The 22,542-nt window shown below is 43.2% G+C and overlaps 1 protein-coding gene across 2 annotated transcripts in view; it reads left to right on the top strand.

Moving 5' to 3' along the window:
- The first annotated feature begins 781 nt into the window (after window positions 1–781).
- GALNT7 (polypeptide N-acetylgalactosaminyltransferase 7) overlaps window positions 782–22,542 on the top strand; it is a 148,360-nt gene continuing 126,599 nt past the window's right edge. For both annotated transcript variants that reach the window (XM_040470452.1, XM_040470442.1), the window contains exon 1: window positions 782–972. In XM_040470452.1, the coding sequence (XP_040326386.1) occupies window positions 847–972 (126 nt within the window). In that variant the 5' untranslated portion in view covers window positions 782–846. The remainder of the gene's footprint in view (window positions 973–22,542) is intronic.

The following is a 22,542-nucleotide window of genomic DNA, read 5'->3' as shown; positions in this document are numbered from 1 at the left end:
CTCCAGTCCAGTGATATTTGCACATCACACTTGGGCCTTTCGGTTACAAATCCACCTCCTTAAGGAGTCATGTGAAAAAGCAAGAACAATCAATAAGAAAAAAACCCTCCCAGCAATAAATCAGCCACGTGGAGCTGCTGCTGCGGCAGCGGTAGCCCTGACTTCCTGGTTTGCTTCCTGCAAGCCTTGCGGCTGGGGTCTCCGGGTAGTGGGTGTAAGAAAAGGAGGGGCAGCCGAGAGCGGCTCCCTGTCCTCTGGGCGTAGAGGGGTGGGTGGCGGCGGGGTGGGGGATCCTGGAGGGCACTGGTGGTAAGGACAGAGTTATGGCCCATAATTAAACCAAAAGTTTGGGAATCTGGAAGCTTTAAGAGCTGAGCAGTGGGGCAAAGGCTAAGGACCAGACCTGGGGAAAGTGTAAGTTAGTTCTAGGGTAACAGGGAATTGTGAACGGGGTTCTTGGGCACAGTGGTGAGAGAAGAAGGGGACTGCGGACCGGGAAGGGGGTAGGTAGACAGAAAGCAAGCTTCGAAGAGCGAGGAGCGAGGCACAAGGGTCGGTTGGAGCTCTGCGGAGGCCGCCGGAGGGAGGCGGGGGGAGCGCCGGCTGCGGAGCGCGGTCCGAGCCGGCGAGCCGCGGGGAGGGGGCGGAGGGAAGAGCCCGGGGGAAGGTAGAGCCAAGGGGAGTTCCGGATCTGGAGCTGGAAAGGGCAGGCAGCGGAGAGGGCGGCAGCCGAAGCGGTAGGGGTGGGGGAGGGAGGAGGTGGAGAGCCGGAGGAGGGGGAAGGAGGGAGGGGAGAGCTGTGGCGGCGGCTGCGCCGGGCTCTGTGTCTCTCGCCGGCGGAGGAAGATGAGGCTGAAGATTGGGTTCATCTTACGCAGTTTACTGGTGGTGGGAAGCTTCCTGGGGCTAGTAGTCCTCTGGTCTTCCCTGTCCCCGCGGCCGGACGACCCAAGCCCGCTGAGCAGGATGAGGGTGAGTGACCCGCCCGCCCCCTCCGGCGGCGGCGACCTGCAACTTGTTTTGTTTGCGCGCGCGCGTGGCGGGAGCAGGGGCGGCAGGGTCGGGGCGCGGCGTTGCGCTGCAGCTCCGCAGGTGGTGCTGGCGCAGCGCGGGCCGATCTGGGGCGCCGAGCCCCGCGCACCGGGTCCCCCGCTACCAGCCGCCGGCCCGCCCCCTCGCCGCCCCTTCCTCCCGCGCTTCCCCGCCCCGGGGCTCCGCTGGCCGCGGCCGCGCTCCACGCCGGGACTGCGGGGCGGAGCGGGAGGTGAGCGGGGGCCGCGGCCGCCCGACCCCCGACCCCAGACTCCTCAGTGCGGGGACCGCCGCGGTCGCGGCCGGGGGACGCCGGGTTGGTCCAGGCTGCGGCCTGTGGCGCGTGCAGGCCCGAAGGAGGCGAGATGCTGCCGCTACCATCACCGCCGTTCGGGACCAGGCCCCTCGGTGTAGTCTTCCCTCCCGCCAACGCCCGTCCGGGATGCTCGCAGCCCCGGGCTCCCCCGGCCCGCCTGCCTGCCGGGAGTGGGAGGGAGATGGCGCCCCGCCTCCGGCTCGTACGGAGAGCGCCGCCTCCCCCTCCCAACTCCGGTCGCGGGGAGACGGGGTGCGATGTGCGGCGGAGGCCTCGCCCTGGACCGGCCCTTCCTCTCGCTTCCCCGGCGAGGGGAGGGACGGTTGGCCCCGGGTGGCTGAGGGGCGTCCCCTCCGGCTCGGGGGCCCCTCCACCGCGGTCCACGCCGCGCGGGGGAAGTCCCTTCTTCCCGAGCGGCGTCGCCCTCCCGCTCGCTCGCTCCCGGCGGCTCTGTCCGCGGGACGTGGGGCCGGTTCCTCTTCCCGGGCGGTGGCAGGGCTGCTCGGGCCGGAAAACTAACTTGTGCCGGCGCCCCGCCGCTTGGCGTTGGCTGCCTGCTCGCCCAGCCCGACGCCGAGGGGCGCCGCGGCGCGAAGCTCCCGGCTTCTCCGCTGGGACGCATTTGTCTGCCGCCCAAGGCGCGAGTGTTAGCTTTGACACTCCCTTGCTTTTGAGGGTTTAGTCAGGCGCCTCGGAACGTTAGTTACCGCGAGCCGCGCCGGGAAGGGGCCGCGGCGACTGCGGCTTCGCCGACCCAGCTGGTTGGCTGCGTACCGGCCTCGGCCCCCGGCCTGATCCGCTCCCAGAAGAGAACCCGTCGCACCCCTCCCCTCCCTCATCCAGGAGCCCGGAGAGCCCCCTGGGCCAGCTGCCCTTGGCGGGGTGAGACAGGGCGTGAAGTGAAGAGTTCAGGGCCACTGAAGGGGCCCAAGGGCCTTGGGAGGAGTTGTGCTCTGTAGTAAATAGTACCTACTTGCGTCTGTGTGATCTCCTTTATTAACTTAGCACTAACAGCATCAGAAAGTTGGGAGAGAAGGCTCTCTTTCAAGAATAAGAATGCTAGGAAGAGATTTCCGTATCAGTTTCACCCTATATGATGAAATTAGATCTACCCTTTTAAGTTTTAGTATTTTTTAGACTTCACTGCTGTGGAATCTCTTTATGGTATCTAGAGTGGATTCCTATCTGTACCGTCTAAGTTAATGATAATGCAAAGTACCAAGTTTCCCTCTTCATTGTCTTTATGGTTTCAAGCCTCTCGGATCTCATGGACCGATGGTGACCTCTCTTTGATTTTGCTTTCAAAATGATAAAAGATAACAATATTGCAATGGAGAGTCATTTAAGTCATCAAATGGCCTTTTTTTCCAGAGAGCTGGAAAGGCTAAAGCCCCATTTTCTGGGAGAGAAACTGAGGACAGTTTGACAAAACTTGCCATATTCAGAATGTCTTGCAGTTCAAATGACAAGTCTTTTCAAGAGGCGGTGGAGGATCTGTACCAAAGCCTATCTCTTTTGAAATACCTTATTATAGTGGATATATAATAAGTGCCCAGCCACGATGCTAATCGCTCAGTAGCAGGTGGTGATACCTGATTTTTGGTCCAACTTACTCGATAGTTTGTCATTGGGTCCATCGTAATTTCTGTCATTTGTCAAAGACCGAAGCTAGCTTATTAAGACTTTTAAATGTAATTAACGTTGAAAAGAATGATCGCGTATCAGGAAAGCCAAACCATTTTATTAATTTTACAGACAAACGTTAACTAAGCAATTTAAGGCATAGCTTCTAAATCATTAAGAGCATAAACAAGGGCCTTTTGCCTCCTTTTACTAAGAACTGTCCTAAGAACTTCTGAGATCTAGCTCTAGAAGAACGTTGCTTTTGGGGAAGATTCTGACAAGTACTCCGATTTTGACTCCCTCCTTTCCCCCTTCTGTTTCTTTTCCTTTGATTATGATTGCAGACATCTCCACCCACTGTGAGACACCTGCCTCTCCTTTAATGCTGATCCACATGTGGGCTTTTTGGATCCCTATAAATCCCTGTAAATGGCTTGAAATAGGCTAGAGCAATCTACCAAATAAAGGTTCTGCCTCTACTCTGGCAAGCTTGTTCTCATGGCTCCACCCTGTGCCACATTTTGTCTTGTACTTTCAATGTTCGAAGCAACAAAGTCTGTAGCAACCTGGTCTTTTTTCTTTTTTTTTTTTTTTTTTTCTTTTCTTTTTCAACCTGGACTACTTCTTTATATCTGTCCAGCGGATGAGGTCATTATTGCAAAACATATTACCCATGGTCAGGATGAGAGACCCATTTCTTTTTGTTTTGTTGTTTTTTTTTTTTAATATATATATATATATGTTTTACTGTTTATTTACTTTTGAGAGACTGTGAGTGGGCGAGAGGTGCAGAGAGAGAGACACAGAATGTGAAGCAGGCTCCAGGCTCTGCTCCAGGCTCTGAGCTGTCGGCACAGAGCCCGACGCAGGGTGCAAACTCACGGATGGTGAGATCATGACCTGAGCTGACGTCAGTCTCTCCACCGACTGAGCCACCCATGTGCCTGGAGAAACACATTTCTTACTTCCTTCCTATCTCTAGGCCTTTTGCCGTTTCTCTGAGGTGAATGACGTGAAAGGTAATCTTACTGTTCAAATTGTACTCTGTTGTGTTTGACTTGATTTATTTAACATTTTTGACTGCCTACTATGTAGTAATGCTAGTTGTTGAGGAAATATGCCTTACCCCAAGCTCCCAGATTTTACAGCTTTGTGGGGAAATAAAAAACACAATAAGACTACACAAATCTGCAAATAAAAATTAATACTACATGCTGTGAAGAAAAGCCATAGGGGAGAAGAAAACAGGAACTTGATCATAAAAGTCTTACCTGAGGAAATGACTTTTGAGTTGAAGTCTGAAGATTTGAACAGATAGTTGTTGATCTGATGTGCGAGGAGGGCATTCCTGAGAGGGAGAAGTATGTGCAAAGATCCTGAGGTAGGAGAAAGTATGGTGAACTGAGGGACTGGAAGAAGACCAATATCATTAGAACACAGAGAGTAAGAGGGAGAGGTGGAGTGAGGATGCAAAGGTAGTATGGCTCTTGTAGACATGCTAAAGATTAGGCCTTTAGAGCCACAGGAAGCGATTGAAGGATTTTTAAGTAGGGGAGATGTGATCAGATTTGTGTTTTGGAAAGATCATTTTGGCTGCCTGCAGGAAGTAGGAATTGATTTACAGCCAAAGCAGATAGTAGGAGTCCTGTTGGAGGTTATAATAGTTCAGGTGGGACATGATATTGCTTGGCTTGGCCGGGTGACAGTGGAAGTGGAGAATTGATTCAAGAACTATTAAAGATGCAAAGGTGTCAGGACTAGGTGATTGGTTGTGGGAGGGGAGGAGGCGGTGTCAGGAGGTTTAGGATGATGGATTACTTGCTACACCGAAAGTTCTGAGGACAAGCACTCCTACATTTTTGTTATATTTTATGGTGATGGGAAGGCTTGCTTTTTTTTAGGCTTTGTCTTCTGGATAGTTTCAGGTCAGCATTTATTAAGGCCATCTGTTTAGTACTTGCAAAGTGCAGAGCATTCCTTTAATTAAATTATAGTATCTCCAGACCCCATATCCCAGGTTTTAGCCGGGAGTGTTTCACGTTGAATCCTAAGCCTCTGACAGTAAAGGTTTGTAATGGAAATATTGAGAGATCTTCAGTGGTTTGGTTATAGCAAATTCGGTGCTGATGAGAAGCTGCAGGTGTACTGATGATTCTATGTACTGCATAGTGGGGCTAATTCAGGAATCATCCCTGGGCTGAGAGGTTTTAGGTGATAAGCAAGCTAAGACCCTTTGAAAGGAGTATTGCTTGAATGAGGAGGAGTGACTGAATTGATTACCCAGTCACAGTCAAGTTCTACCTTACCTGACCCTTTATCTCCATGGTGATTTGTTGCAACCTGAAAGAGTGCCCTTGACCTTAAGATTTTATTCCAAATGAAAGCTCCATTTATGTTATTAGGAATGGAGCTATCACTTAGGAGAAGTGTAGCGTCTTAAGTGGTCACTGTTGTCTCACTTCCCCAGTGGAAATGCCTCAGAATTGGTTTTTGTTCTGTTTTGCTGTCCTGCCTCCACACCTGCAATGAAAACTCCCACATTGCCAAGACCAAGAAATCTGAGGTTTATAGATCTCCTGAAATTAATGCAGACTTTTATGTACATATGCTTGCTTCTGTGTGGAGAATCAGAAGCATTCACATATCCCCGCGAACCACTGACGAGACCCTTGAAGGCAGGATTTATGTTTCTTGGGGTAGCTCATTCCATGAGTATCTCCCCCATCTACCAAGGTGCTGAAGCATTCATTTATGTCTCCCCCTTTAGGTCTGGGCATCCTAGAAATGCACAAATTCCTAAGAATTCTAAATCTGTGGATTTTGTGGAAGTGTTGCCCACCCAGTGGTCAAAGGTCAGGCATCAATCCTGTTAACTACCACAATCTTCACCTCCCTTCCAGGAAGACCCCATTGGAGAATACCAAGAATCCCTCAAATAAAAGTCTCTGCTGTAAAGGGATCTCATTCTAGTTAAAGAAAAAGGTGCAGTACTCTCACAGCCTGGTTTCTTTCCTTTCTTCCTTAATCCAGTAGCAATATAAGGAAACACTAAGAGGGTTGTCACAGAATATGTTTTGTTAATAGCCAGATCAGTAGGTGGAGAAGGTGGAGAATAGTCATCCAGGGAGTGCACAATTATTAGAAAGGGAAGAATGAAAACTGTTAAATAGCGGTTGAATTTGGATAACTATTTTGTGACTGAGACTGGCTGCATGGAATGGGAGATAAGCTGTAGGCTATGATTTGGTTTTAATATAAGCTGTGTTAGATCAGCAATCACAAATTGGAGACAGAAGGAGAAAGAAAATAATGCAACGTGAAAAATCAGAATTCTGAGCTCGGACCATTTGTAAACAGAATATTTGTAAATTCTAACTCGAGTTAGAACAGCAAGATTTGAGTGGCTCTTGAATGGAGGAAAATGATTGTGATTACTTGACTTCCACCTAGATCATTGTCTTTGTTCGTGTTTTGAATTCTGACTTTTCATCCCTGAAGAATGAATGTACAATCTGGCAGAAGGAGAGAAGTGGTTAAATTAAGAATTTAGAGTTTCTAGGATAAAAAGGACATAGCTTGAGTCTATGGAAGGAATGATTTTATAGTTGGATTTTGTATGGTGGAAGAGGGGGATGGGCGAGAGGGTGAAATACGTATTAACGATGTGGACAGAATCCTTTAAGAATTAGGATATATATATTATTTTATTTTTATTTTTTTAGCATTTATTTATTTATTGAGAGACAGAGCATGAGAGGGAGAGGGACAGAGAGGGAGACACAGAACTTGTAGTAGGCTCCAGGCTCTGAGCTGTCAGCACAGAGCCCGACGCGGGGCCCGAACCCACCAACTGTGAGATCATGACCTGAGCTGAAGTTGGAGGCTTAACCGACTGAGCCGCCCAGGCGCCCCTAGGAGATGTCACGTATTTATTGTTTCCTAAATGCCATCCGTGGCTCTAGACATTAGAGATGCTATACGGTACAGTGGAGAGGGTAAAATGTATTGACCTAATAAAGATGCTCCTCAGGTCTTGACCCGATAACCACACAGTAGGTGTAACAATTGCAGTTTTCTTTTGATATATAAGGCTGGCTAATCCATAAGCCTTTTTACAGAGGCTCCCAACTTCCAACCATCCATTTGCTCAAAATAACGTGTTGAGGGCTTTCCACAAGGCCCTGGGCTGGGCAGTGGAGATGGAGAAATGACAAAAGGACACAGACGCAGAGCTCTTCTCATAAGTGAGATCATCTGTGTGAATATGTAACAGTCATAAAAAGGAAGTTCTCGCACGGTTGTGGGAGGCGGGTGTTCAGAGGCAAGAAGCAGGAGCATGGCGTTGGGCTAGACCTGGGTGGCGGTGGGATTTGGGGGAGAGACGCAGGGAAGAACATTGTATACTGAAAGAAAATGGTGAGACCAGAAGAAACGTCTGGTTTTTATTGGAGAAAAGCGATGGAAGGTAAGATTGGGGAAGTAAGTTCGGGCCACATTTTGAAGGTAGGCCAAGGAACAGGGTTGGGGTGTCATTAATTCAGCACTTAGAGGAGCTTTTTGGAAAGCTTGGAGTTGAGGGGGTGGTGACATCCATTTACTTACCAACTCTCAAATATTTCAAATATTTATTGCTTGTCTACTGAGTACCATCTATTGCTCGAGGCATTGGAGATACCATTGAGCAGCAAGTAATAATAGCAGTGATAATAGATAACATACCTTGAATCCTTTGTGCCAGGTAAGCATTCTACCTGTATTATGTTGTTTAATTGTAACAACAGCCCTCTAATGCAAGTCTGATGTCATCATCACTTTATGGAGGAGACCACTGAGTTAGAGAGGTGAGCTCTTTGCCTGAGGTCACTTCCTTAGTAAGTGGTAGAGCCAGATTCAATCTCCCATTTTTGGACCTCAGAGTGATGCTCTCTGACCAAACACCGCAGATTTTAACAAACTAGACTCACTTAAAGTGTACTACATTGAAAAGGGGACATAAAGACAGTAGGGAGGTAATTTCAAATGGAAACACTGAAGACAATATAGGATAACATGAAGGAGAAAGGGGCATGGGGATCATGCAGGGAAGGTCAGGAGGCAGTGGCTGAGCAGAGGCCCAAAGAATAAGTCTCTAATGTAATTCTGAGGGAAGAATGTCCTAGGCAGACGGAACAGGAAGTGCAAAGCCCCTGAGGTTGGCATGGTGAGTTTAAAGGGAGTACAGTACTTGATAAGCTTGCAGATGTCAGCAGGGCCTTGGATTGAGTGATAAATTGTATGGCCCTCTCACTCACTGTGTGGTCCTAGATAAACAAAACGAGTAATGACTTTTTGGGCAATAGGTTGCAGTGGTGAGGCAAGAACTGTATTAGCTAAGTCCACTGGGTTCTGTGGGATCACAGAGAAGGCCGCATCTAGTCCGTAAGACTGGATGCAGTCAGACCCTTAGAAAGGGCATGTTGGAGGGACAAGTGTGTGAGGCCAGAGGAATGGTATGTACAAAGGCATGAAAGATTGAAGCAAATCCTGGGGAGTGTGTGGCTGGAAGATGAGATTCGGGTGTGGAAGAATGGGAGAGAGAACCCTAGAAAGACCAAGAGAATCTGAACCCTGGAAGACTAAATACTGTGAATGGCCAGAGCTGGGCTTTGGGGAATAATCTGGAAACGGTACAGGCTGAATTTCAGTGAGGAGAGAAATGTTTCATAGGACATGATGAAGCCTAAGATAGGAGAGGGAATAAGACAGTGAATCTAAGGAGAGAGATTATAAAAGTAGACTTAGCTGGTGGGAGGAGGAACCTTTGGATGGACCCAGAAGGGGAGGATGCTGATGCCTTTAAGGAATAGAACTGTCTAAAGCAGGGTTTTTCAAATTTCAGTAGGCCTCACCTCACCTATAGGGTGTGTTAAAGTATTTGCCTCCTGCCCAGAATCAATAGGCCTGAGGTAGGGCAGAGAATCTGCATTTGTATCTAGTTCCGCCATTGCTGGTCCAGGGATCATATTTTGAGAAGTGCTGGTCTAGAGGCTGTGTCGATTTGGAGGCTGTAACACAATGGTTTGGTTTGGGCATGTAGTATTTTTAGGGGGGAGGGGCATGTCATATTTTGTAGGCGGTGTCTACCAGGTAGACGGAGCTCAGAATAGGATCAGGACTGGATGCAAAGTATGCAGATCAGTGGTAGGAATACGTCTGAAGCCTGAGGACTGGATCGGTAAATGAAGGGCATATGCACGGCTAGAGGAGAAAAACATGGGTAGGAAAAAAGAAACCTGGAACATGCCTTCCTTCAGGTCCTGGGAGAGGGAGGGATGAAAGGAGGCATAGGCTGAACTAGAATGATTTAGAGAATATTGCCCTGTAGAAAACATTGGGCAAAGATAACTTAAGGACAGGACCATCAGCAATTTCAAATATCGCAACATTTGGGCGAGAATTGATCACAGTTGAGGATGCCGTAAGTGGCTGTGGAAGCTCCTTCACCTGCCTGCTAAACTAACCTGTACGTAGTCCTGGGGTCTAGGGAGGGGCTGCAGTGGCCTCTTATACGATGACCCAGGAAAACTGGTTCAGAAGGAAAACAAGTTCGAGTGTCTCATGAATAATCACCTTCACTAGAGGAAAAACACAAAAAGAAGGGAAAAAGGTTTTGTTTTTGTTTTTTGTCTTTTTTCTTTTTCTTTTTTTTTTTTTGAGACCTTAACTATCAAAGAGGAACTTGAGACATTTTGGATTATATCTGCTCTGCCTTAATTAGGTGCCTCTCTACACCCCTCCTGCACTGTGTGTGTACTTAGACGCATCTGTACATATATATTTTAAGCTAAAGCATAATCATGTGGTTGTGGTAATATATATTTCTGTACACATTATATTAAAATGATCGTAATTCATAGCAGGCATTTTTTTGCACCTTTCTGGTCTGGAATCCAGTAACTTCTAAACAGCTGTGACCAGAACAGCATTTAAAATTTTTTTTTTAACGTTTTATTTATTTTTGAGACAGAGAGAGAGCATAAACGGGGGAGGGGCAGAGAGAGAGGGAGACACAGAATCGGAAGCAGGCATCAGGCTCTGAGCCATCAGCCCAGAGCCCCATGCGGGGCTCGAACTCACGGACTGTGAGATCGTGACCTGAGCTGAAGTCGGACGTTTAACCGACTGAGCCACCCAGGCGCCCCCAGAACAGCATTTTAATATTTAAAGTTGGAAAAGAAACTTTATCCATGGAATATTAAGTGGTTTTTAGTTGTTCATACGTTAATTTGCCTGATGTATAACTAAAGGGAAAAAACAAATAGCAAATTCCCTGCTCAGCACTTCAGGTAACATTTGTTTTTTACAGTGAGGTCTACTGTTTAATTCTAGTTCAGTCCTGTGATCCCGAAAGCAGTGCAATTTCAGTTCAGTAACGTGTGCTGCGGTTATCCAGGGCTTAAGGCTGCTTTGGAGAGGGAAGGACTAGCTTTCAGTTGCCTCATTTGCTAAGAATCCTGAATATTTCAAAATGAGAAATGTTCTCATTTCTGCTCCATTATAAATTCCCTTCTGGGCTTGGTAGCATTTTAAAGCGTTACTCCCGAGAAGCATTTAAACATGCCAACAGGGAGACCTGATTCAGGTCACCGACTATAAGAACTAGTATGCTGAAACTTGAGGAAAAAAAATTAACTTTGCATTATCTAATTAGGTTTATAGAATTGCTGCGGAGCAGCCTGGTTTCCCAAATCTAGAAGGTACAATTAACTGCAGTATTATATCAATACCAACTAGTCTGCTAATAGGCTTCCAAGCAAAGCAATTGGAATTTGTTATTACCAAGGATATTTTAAAATGGGTGAATTAAAATTAAATCACATACTGTTGGGAGCAGTTCTGTAGGAGAATAAAATAAATGACCAAATCATTTTTTAATCTTTTATTGAGTCCCTGGGTTTAAGAATACATTTGGGCCTCAAGAGGTATGCTACCTTTCTTCAATAGTAAACTTACATGCTTCATGATTATCCGGCTTAAACATAATTTTAGCATTTGTAGTTCTTACCTTTATAAAATATTTTACAATATTCATTAGCACTTCAGTATTGAAGTACTTCAAAAACTGCTGTGGGGCGCCTAGGTGTCTCAGTCAGTTGAGCGACCGAGTTTGGCTCAGGTCATGATCTCACAGTTTGTGAGTTCGAGCCCCGTGTCAGGCTCTGTGCCGACAGCTCAGAGCCTGGAGCCTGCTTCTGATTCTGTGTCTCCCTCTCTCTCTGCCCCTCCCCTACTCCTGTTCTGTCTCTCGCGGTCTCAGAAATAAATAAGCATTAAAAAGAAAAAATTGCTACTACATGTTCACTGGTAATGTTAAAGAGTAAGCCTTAAGGAGACATTAACTGAGAAATTGCCAAAGCTTTTTTTAAATCACTCTTATGAGAAGGTGGGTGTGCCATGATTTTTATTTTTTAGATTGTCTATAATTATCCTTTGACTTGATTTTCTTTTTAATAGAAACATCTCACACACACACACACACACACACACACACACACTTGGTTGATAAGGTTGATAAGATACTCTTTTTGATGTGAGCAAGGTTTACAAATAGCTTTTACAACTGTATGAATGCCTAACTCCTCCAGCTAGAACCCTTGATATCAAACTAACCCATTGAGTCTAGCTATTGAAGTGAAACAGTAGTCCCAGGTTCATAATGTAGTGTAAGACACACTTTTGAACAGTTTCATAGAATTTTAAGAATTAACACTTGTTGAAGTTATATCATTACAGTATCTTTATGCTTCTGAGAATTTCTTTTTTGATAATTTTTTTAGAAGGCTAAATAGGAAAAAAAATAGAATAATACCCAATTTATATTCTAAAAAAAAGTCCTTAAGTCATGATATTTGAAGTGCTGTAGGGGTTCTTTGTCAGCACTTACTACTGCATTTTAAATTTTATTCTGTTGAATTTAAAGTAAATATTTCATATACATTTTATTAGCATCTGTTATTGGAAAAATAGTTCTCTTAAAACCCTTGCAAAAACCAAAAATGATCAGTATACTAAAGTGAGTCATGTAAGTGTCGTTTTGCCAGATTATATCAAGGATATCTGGATAAAGATGTTCAGATGCAGAAAACTGGGAAGAAGCATGATCTGTGGGTTCCATTTCTCTTGAGACATATAGTTTATTAGTCAGTTGTGTAAACATTTCAAAAATGACTCAGGAAAAATCTAGTAAGGGCTGTATCAGTTAAGAATTTTTTATTTGCTTGATTGTTAAATGCAGCTATGGTACATATCTGTGATGGGAGATGTTTGCTTGGAAAAATTTACCATGCAATATATTGTACCAACTGGAGTTTTTTTTGTCGATAACAGCCCATGTACCTATGCAATCAAAGGTTCACTTTAGCCATTTCAAAACTGGTCTTAAGCCATTTTCTAAAATAGTTGGCTTATTAAGTATAGGTTTTAATTATGCTTACTTGGGAGGACTTCCATCCAAACCTCTCTGGCAATTGAATATTTTGCTATGCGATTCTTGTTTTTGTTTTTTTTTTTTTTCAAGTATTAATTTAAATTCTAGTTAACATATATGGTAAAATTGGTTTCAGGTGTAGAATTTAGTGATTCATCACTTACATACACTACCCAGGCTATGCAGTTCTTAGTAGACAATTTGATCATTACCCTTCTTAAAATTTAATCCGACAGGATTAGTCTTTTAATCTTTAATACAGTAAGGTATCTCCTATGTAAGTCAGTATTTGTTACCTTTACAGTCTGTTTGCAGGGTTTTACATCTTTTCTTTTGAAAGAAAGCGTTTAAAACCTCCTGTTCAAAAGAGTGCTAACTCTTGCCAGGGTGATTTAAAATGAATAAAAAATCCATTAGATTTTTGGCAAATAAACTCTCAATTATGGTACGGAATAAATGACTACAAAGTGCTTTTTAGAGTAATGGAATGGAAATGACTGAAATGTTACTACATTACACATGCAGGGGTTTTTTTTACTATTGTTGAGTGTTTGTTTTTTTAAACTAGAAGATCACTGTCAAAATTGGAAATTTTGATTATTTAAAATACATAATTATATTTTAACATTTAAGCAAAGGATTGGTGGAATGGGGAAATATAGGCATGCAGTTTCATTTACTGTTGTTCTCTGTGATGGTCTCAGGAAAGTTGAAGTCCCGTGTTTGTAAAAGAAGGTTGGGGAAGAGTGTGGCCATTGTGGTGGTCAATTAAATTTGCTTACAGTTCAGGGAGACCTTGGTGGGTGGCAAAGAGAAAAATACTTCTCATAAATAGTTTTCTGAAATTCTGTCTTCTAAAAATGTGCTAAAATAGCGTGATTTCCAAATGCCTTGGTATTTTAAAGAAATACATTTTCTGTATGAAATTAGGATAACTCTTACTCTTTTTATCATAGTTAACATTTAGATTCCAAACCATGGCACATGGTTTTAACCTTGTTTCTTCTGTTTTGAAACAAATGTAGAGTGCAACATCTGCATGGCCTGGAGGGTTTGGGGACGAAGCCTGGAGCTGACCACGGTGGGCCCCAAACTGATAGCAGGGAGCATCTTCCGGGCTTAGATGATATCCAGCTGAGCAGAGCTGTCAGTAACTGAGAGCAGAGCTCTAGCTTGTGATAAATAAAGTTCATTTGCCTGGAAAACAAGCATTGAAAGCTAGTTTTTAGAATCTTTGTGCAAATTTCCAAAGCCGTTGACTTGGCCAGCAAAAGGTGAGATAAATACATTTTTTCCACAATGAATGAATACATAAATGTAGAGTACATGTGATCATAGTTATTAACTGAAAGTTTTGAAGAGTGATATCAAACCTGCAAAGATAATAGCGCCCAAAATACCACACCTTTTCCCAGATCATGCTCTTTCCTAAAAACTGGCATCATCTCAAGTATGGGTCAAAATACGTCTATACTACATGGGTCTTCTCATTATTTTTTTCAGCGTCCTCTTTGAAATCTGAGCAAGGTTTTAATGAACGTGGCTTCATTTTACTCTCCATGAATTACTACCCCAGGAAGAGTGCCAGCCACTCTTGCCTGAGCAGCCTACACCTGTGACTAAACCAAAGACCATCTCAGCCAGAGAGTGTAATAAATAGTTCCACCGTGGTACGATCATGTTTCATAAGCGGCAGTTATCATCCTTGACCTCTGCTCAATTACCTGGTAACACTAAGAGAAAAGTAAATGTTAAAATCTTTGTTCAATGTTGGCAAAATTCACTTCCTCAAGATACAGTGAGTGGTTTGAAACATGTACTCATTTGCATCTACTTCTTTAGCTTAAATAACAGGTGCTTATGTTTAAGAGCAAATATATCTTGTGCAATGATTTATGACTTAGAAGGGCTGGTGAAATGAAGAAAGAGTAGCTCAAAGGAAATTGTTAGTGGCAATTAAGGAATAGATTTTTAATGTAGAAAATCAGAAACTTAAGGTAACAATAAAGGCAATCTGTGTAGTCAGTATTTTCTAGTGAATTGCGATAACTCCCCTAGTATTTTCTTTCAGTTCTTCATGAAAATAACGGAAATCTATTTTTTTTTTTCTCCCTTGGGACATATGATTCCTTTTGCTGATTATGAGGCATTTGTTGAGCAATTGGTCCATTTCTTTGGGTCCCAGTGGGTGCCTAATATGAGTATGATTCCTTCAAGGTTTTAAAGGTCAGCCATATAGTTTATTGACCTTGAGGTAGCTAGAAAAACCACGCCTGCCATTTGGGCACACAGCATGCTGCTTCTGAATGATGAAGCCAGCAGCTTACTCATAGTTTTCTAACACACTGGTTGCATTTTCTGAATATACCCAGATCTTTTTAATTAAAGATAACTAAACCGTCGCAGTCCTTTATCATACCTGTAACTCTTGTGGTGAATCAGCACTCATGAAAAAATAAAATCTCATTTCTCAAATAGAGATAATGAACTTCAAAAAAAACAACTTTTTGCTATTTCTGTAATTCCTATATTCCCTGCCCACCGTTCTCTTATGTGTCTCATTTTAACAAAGTGCTCTAAGAAGCTATTGCATTCTTTGAGTATTGACTAGGAATGGAAGAAAAATTAGAGTTTTGGTTTTCATGCAGAAGATTGCTTTCAGTCAGAAGATGGCAGATTTCCCTTGTACAGCATGGACTTAATTTAAAATTGCCTTATAGGGGCACCTGGGTGACTCAGTCAGTTAAGCATCAGATTCTTGATTTCGCCTCAGGTCATGATCTCACAGATTGCCAGTTCCTGCCCTGTGTTGGGCTCTGTGCTGACAGCACGGGCCTGCTTAGGGTTTTCTGTCTTCCTTTTTCTCTGCCTCCTCCTCCCCGCCCCCCTCCTCCCTCAAAAACAACATAAAACAAAACAAAAAAACGAGAAAAAAAAAAAAAGTCTCATATATGCAGTGATGAAAATCAAATCAAACTTAAAATACTAGGTGGAACATTTTCCTGAAAAAAACTTAGAATAGTGATGTCGATACTTTGAAATGTTAATATTTTGAAAGTTGAAGTTTCAATCTACTTTTTTCCATTCCTTTCATCTCTCATCAGGTGACTGTAAGTGGTGGTCCATTTGTCAGAGTTTAAGTGGTGTAAAAAAAAAAAAATCAGAAAATTCAGTGTGAATTTAACTCAGTTATTAACTCAGGTTCCTGATTTATTTCTAGTGCCTTCCATTTAGATATATATTTGATTTACTTATTTCCTAAATTCATGGGCCAGTACTGATACTCATAGTTGTTTTTGTTTAGGATATCCCGAGTGTACACTTAAAAACATTTGTCTTTAATTTGTTAGATGACTCAAAAAAAGTAAAACGACAACCAAAACCAAAACCATCGTGCTTTCACTGGTTTGTGGTAAAGTAAAAAGCATGAGAAATTCGCTGTGTTTCAATCTGCTCAGTTATCACTTGGAAATCACCTTTGCCTTGCCCAGAGAAGACTTAGGTTGGTTGCATTCTCTTGACTGTTCTGTGAAAGCATGTAGCAGTGTGCCTGACTTCATTAAATAGGTTTAAAGAGTGAATGGTGCACTTAATGGCACCTGGAATCTTGAAAGGACAATGTCTGTTACATGCCTAACTTCTTGCTAGGAGTGAAGATGAATGGGTCTCAGAAAGAAAAACAGAAAAATTCCTTCTGGGGAGGGGAAGCTAATGTCCTCTAGGATTTGGATTACTACAATTTCTTCACTGAGAAAATTCCTTGATCTTCTAAGAATACGGGTACTACATTTGTGTGATTTTTATAATACAACATTGCTTCCTGTCTCAGGCAACGGAGTGAAGTAAAATGTGTTGGCTATTTAGCACAAGCTACCGCTCAGGAATACTAAATGTAGAATTTCCTACTCTAGGCTAGTTATCAGGAAGTAGGGAAGGTCAAATCTGTGCTGCTGGGGAAATGTTTTATTTCCTTGTTTGTAAGCCTTAGCCCCTGCCCATCTTTGATTTTACTGTTTTGTGAACTGTAACAGTTTCTGTTATGTATAGGGCACGTGAGTCCAGTAAGAGAGCTAAACTCTGTTTAGGTTTGAGAAATTCAGCAATCTCATGGTTTTGGAATAATCTGATATCTTAGTGGTATTTTCTTGCCACCGTCTCATTGAGATTTTGAAAAACCTAAGTTAAGTCCATAATTAATAATAATAATAAAAGATTTGTAGGGAAGGTACATTCAAGTTGATTATAGTATTCCTTACCAGAGCTTGAGGGAAGGGCGGAGCGTTTGAGCTTGAAGGGGTAGGAAGAAGAGAAGGTGTGCCATCTAAAAGGATGAGCTTTGTATATATACAGTACAAGGACATGGTTTAGAACAATCATTTGTGTTGGGAGTGTGTATTAGGAAGGATGGGGATCTAAAACCACATACCTTTTTTTTTTTTTTTTTTTTAACAGTCGGGTTGAGCGGTGCCTGAGTGGCTCAGTTGGTTAAACGTCGATTTCGGCTCAGGTCATGATCTCGTGGTTTGTGGGTTCGAGCCCCATGTTGGGCTCTGTGTTGGCAGCTCAGAGCCTAGAGCCTGCTTCAGATTCTGTGTCTCCCTCTCTCTGCCCCTCCTCCACTCATGCGCGAGCTCTCTCTCTCTCTCTCTCTCTCTCTCAAAAATATTAAAAAAAAAAAAAAAAAAACATTGGGTTGTTAACTGTGAATATTAATCCCCATAATACTAAATGTCTTGGGGAAATTATATTGACATTTAAAATCACTGTGTGGTATGTAGTTCCTTCAAGCTGGTGGATTTAAAATAAAAGCTGATCTCCTTGTATACGAGTTGAATTCCTGCTGTAAATACTGTTAATAGCTTCAGTGAGCTTGGCCTGGTGGCTTGACTTCTCCAAGCCTCCTTTCCCTCATCTGTAAAGTGGACGCAGCACTCTTCCTGTGTTTCCATCAGGTTGAGGCTACCAAAGCTCCTAGGAGAGCATTTAAATAGCAATTTTACAGTTGTTTCCCCTTCTTTCTCTTCTTGGATGAGCATAATACTTTGTACACAGCATCAAGAGTGCTTTTAAGAAGGAAAATACTTACACGAATTTGTTATGAATTCACAACTTTGAATTATAAGTGCAAAAGGGACGAGTCGTCTCTCCTAGACTGTGACTTTTGTCACAGGACAAAAGGAAGAGGACGTTAAGGGAAAAAGGGAAAAAAAGAAAGACAGACAGACCCGAGTTGGGAATTACAGGTCCTCCACTGGTTGTGTGCACTGTATTTGCAAAATTGTTCTCCCACCTGCCCCTTTAAAAACAAAAAGAAAAAAAACAGGTTGATTCCAAGTTTTGCTGTTTAATTTTAGGTGCTTCTGGCTAACCTACCAATTAAATGGAGCAAAGGAAGTGATCTAAGGGAGAACGAAACTGGAAGAACAACTACTGAAGTTATTTATTTTCACTGTCTCTTCCTTTTTCTTCCCCCAAGCAGAGTCTACAACTTAATTCCGAGCTGTGGTTGCTGAACATTCCAAAGCTTTTAAACTTCTGCTTAGTGGAGAAGTATTAAGAAATCCAAGTCCCTGCCATGGGTTTAATTATGAGGCTTAGTAAATACATTGTTTTCTTAATTTTATTATCTTTGTTCCTATTGTCTCTGTTGCGAAGAATAATTTTTCTCCCAGCTGATTCAACTCAGCCACTCCTGGATTTTCTTAGAGATTATTCTCCGTATTAACATTTAAAAGTTAAAGTTATGCCCTTTCTTTTAGTCATTGCGTTGTTGGACTCCACCTATGTCACTGAGCAGTGATAAGGCTCTTTCTTTTCCTTGAAACTTGTTTTAAGGACACACACACATACACAGTTTGTTTATTCCGGTACAGTATAGTAACAGTTCACCATGGGGCTGGAAATCTAGTCCGAAAATGGATTGAACATCAAATACTGACAAGGAACTTTTATTGAAATCTTACTATGCCTTCTGCTAGGTGTGTTTACATTCCCAATTTAACCTTCTGGCATTTTACAGCTGAGGACATTTGTGGCTTAGCGAAATTAAAGGCCTTGCCTGTCACCTGGCCTTGTAGGTAATGGAACTAGAGTTCAAACCCAGTCTGACAGAAGAGTCCACCCCTTCAGGCTGCCTTCAGTACCACCAAGTAGCATTTCCCGAGCCATGCTCTGTGAACCACGATACCTTAGTGGGAGTTACTTTAAAAAGGGTTCTTGGGTCAATAAGGTTGAGAAATGTTGCGTGCAGACATTCTCAGGGCACATCAGTATGTTAAAAGCTCTGAAAAGTCCTGTAGGAAATAAATTTTAAGATTTTTAGCTCATCTTTCACAAATTGACCTGGTAACTGGCTCGGTCTATAAAGAACTCTAGTGTCCTGAGAAAAGAGTTTGCTAATAGCCGAATCAAAGTCAGGGAGTTATTTCGGTGATGTTACTGGCACATGCTGTGTGGACAGATACACCTGTCTCCAGAGGAAGAATCTAGCTGCCTGGACTGGTTGAATTCTGCCTTTAGGCTGTTACTTACATGCTCATATTTGGCACGTCCTTCTCCAGCTGTCTGAATCTTCCCATCCTTTAAGATCCATCCAGGTTTTACCTCTCTGAAGCTTTCTTTCTTTTTAATTTTTTTGGTTTTTATTTCATTTCTGAGAGACAGCGTTAGCGGGGGGAGGGGCAGAGAGAGGGAGACACAGAATCCGAAGCAGCCTCCAGGCTCTGAGCTGTTGGCACAGAGCCCAAAGTGGGGCTCGAACTCACGGATGGTGAGATCATGACCTGAGCCAAAGTCGGACGCCCAACTGGCTGAGCCATCTAGGTGCTGCCCCTCTGAAGCTTTCTTTAATCACTTCAGTCTGCTCGGATATCTCTAATATCAGAAAGGTTCCTCATTGTGGAACATGATTATAAATAACTATAATACTGGTTAGCACATAGCTGTTTCCCCAGTTGGTCGTAAGCTCCTTGAGGGAAGGCCCTGTTTTACAGCGCTCTCTTGGTTTTCTGCCAGTTAGCCTCTGGTCCTACTGTCCTAGAAAAGAGAGATCCAAGTTGTTCTAGTGGCTTTTGTTCAGTTGGCAAATCCTCATTGTCCCCTGGTAGTGACCTCCCAGTGAGACCTGCATTCATTCTGAATCCTCAGACTTGAACTCATGGAATCCTCCCACACTGACGTTGGTGGGCCTGCTCCCTGTGTTGCTTTCCAGTGGGACACAACTCCATGATCTTGCTCTATTCATCAAAAATGATTTTAGCTCTGTTGCAAATTCTCAGGCACAGTAAATATTTTATAATTGCAGAAAAATCCTACTGATCATCACCATTCGTATGGAAATGTCCAGTGCATAAATTGTGTTTCAGTTACTGGAAACTCATTTCGTATCATGAAAATATCAAAAACAGTTTCCCCCAAACCAATTAAATGCTTTTATAAATATTTTTCAGGCACATAAAACCCAAGTCATATTGAGTATGTTATGTGGATAAATTTTTCTGCATAGGCAAGATTGAGGGAGGCTTCTTAAAATATGAGTCTAATAAAGTTTACACTGAAAGCACTACCTTTTCTTCCAGAAACTCCCTGTAGTAATTAAGGATATTCTTCCTTTATTCCAAGCAACTTTTGTGTACAAAATTAACATCATCTGTCTTGACTGTTTTCACTCTCTATTTGGTGTGCACAAATACCTCCGGAGGTCTTTGAGTGGTACCTGCTGGGAAACAGTGATTTCCACCACCACCCCAACCTTCCCTGGGGAAATATGGGAAGGGCAAACCAAAAGTTCAGTTACCAGTTGGTTTTGTTGGCTCCCTGTGAATTTTAAGGGGTGGTAACTAGATGTTTGGTGTTTATATCAATTAAAATACAGATTTGGCTTTCAGAGAAATCCAGAAAGCTGGATTTTTTCCCCCTCTTATGTAAATAGCCAGACTGATCTGGCAACTCTTCAGAGACCTATATGATGTCATCAGGGATCCATGCCCCTTCTCCCTTGTTATTCTGTCATTCCTAGAGAGTTGCTATCCTCTACGTGGTCTGAGATTTCACCACCTTGCCCACATTCCAGTAGTAGGAAGGAAAGAAACTGAAAGGGGAGTTTCCTTCCATCTTTCCACCTGTATATAGCACGTTCAGCCACATTCCATTGGCCAATAGGTAGTCACTTTGAGGGAAGTTAGAAATGTATATTCTGGGTGGCCATCTGCATAGCTAAAAATCAGAGGTTAGGAAGGTGGTAAATAGGAGAGGAAGAATGTTGGGAGGTATAGGAGCCTTTCCCACAAAATAGCATGTAAGTTTTTTAATTATAAAGTTATAAGAGCAAACATCAACAGTCCCTTGGTAGCTCAACTTTTAGTTGTACTCAGCTTCTTCCCTAGAAAGATCAGAATTATCTTGGTATCTGATATAAGTTTGGTTTTCTCACCCAAACGTAAAATTTATTTTTGCATTACTTCATTAACTGTTGATCCAAGACTCTTTTCAGACTTGTCTGCTAAACTCCTATCAACAGGACCAGATTTTAAGTTTCTCTTGCACACCCATTATCACCAAACAATGTTTATGGATGGTCAGTAATTTTATATCACGTTGAATCATGGATTATTAAAATTTTGCCTCTTATTTGATAATAGAGTCAATGGTTTCTTGCCTCTCCCCGGGGCCCCCCCCCCAACAATGGGAACAGTCCCTACTCTTTGCAATCAGACCTCTCCATCCACTGTCAAAAATCTAGAAGAGGCATGGAATTGTCAGGGTTGGTGATGTGTTACTAAAAAGTCACTTTTGGACCCCTTTGCTGTTGACAGGGGACCAGGGAAGGAGTATGGATCATTGGAGGAGTTAGCGGAAGTCTATCATTTCCCATAGTAACATTAAGAGGTAGGGCTTAGGGTGGTCAAGATGTAGTGGAGAATTGAAAAAGCAAAATTGGGATATAGAGGAAACACAGGGATAGTGATTAAAAGAGCTACCACCTGCAGGGCAGGTCAGTGGGGGAAGGCATGGTAAGAGGAAGAGGTTGGGCTTGTCAGAATTCAGAAGCTTGCAGGAAGGCCCAGCAGATTGGATCTCTGGGGGTGGCATGGTGGGACCCTGGCTAGCTACCTGTTGTAACTCTAGAATGTAATGAGGCTGTTTGGGAGAAATCCGTAATGGAGCCGGGTTGGATAAATGCTGGAGACCAGAACCATTTCAGCTGCCCTGGCAAAATGCCTGGACTTGGACAGCAAGCAAGCAAAGGAGGAATCTGCTGTCTCCCTCTCACGACCCCTGTTGGCGAAGCCTCACAGGGAGGCAGTTGGTAAAGGAGAAATGTTTGCAGAGTTCCAAACCACAAAGAAGAATATAGAACTACATATGTCATATGTACGTAAATATGTGGATATACGTGTATATAAATATAGTGGGTTTGGAGCCGAGAGACAATAGTTTAATAGCTAACGCTATTGGATATAGAGCTAACGTACTGGATATAGAGTCTTCCTTTGGAAACTTCATGCTGGAAGGTTTGGGGCCAAATAGTACTGTGAGAGAAATTAGGTAGATCTGGACTGGACGTGATATGGATCTGACTTCTTCATATAGACAAGAATAAACTTTCTTTGCCGAGTGCCGCTTATTTGCACCCTAAGGAGAACGGTGGTCTGCCCAGTCTGAAACTCTGTCTTACAGCCACACCAGAGCTATTTTTATGCACGAGAGCGTGGCTCCCATCCTTTTATTCTCCTGGGTTAAGGATGCAGCTTAGGTTTTCTTTTCTTTCCTTTTGAAACCCGTTATGAAACTGTTATAAATTTCCTTGAGGCTTTCTTGAGTTTATTTCTAGTATCTGTGACTCATTAAAAAAAACTAGACTTTTTAGGTGTCTTGCGTTGTGTTGGGCCTTGAGGATACAGAGATGACTAAGATACAGTCTGTGTCCTCGGGGGAAGTAACAACCTAGTTTGTGGTACAAGGCACTTGGGAAGATAGTAATATTACATGTTAAATATTAAAATAGAATGAATTGTACCTGGAAAGTGGAAAAGAACAGGCCTGGGGAGGAGAGTTAGCTTTTGAGCTCCTGTTCAAAAGTAGGGCTTTGGCAGGCTGTGGGAGG

The sequence above is a fragment of the Herpailurus yagouaroundi genome, unplaced genomic scaffold (genome assembly GCF_014898765.1).
Source record: "Herpailurus yagouaroundi ecotype Mexico unplaced genomic scaffold, PumYag 28, whole genome shotgun sequence".
In the NCBI taxonomy this organism is placed as follows: domain Eukaryota; kingdom Metazoa; phylum Chordata; class Mammalia; order Carnivora; family Felidae; genus Herpailurus; species Herpailurus yagouaroundi.
Note: the sequence above shows the minus strand (reverse complement) of the source record. Positions and strands in the feature narration are given on the sequence as shown.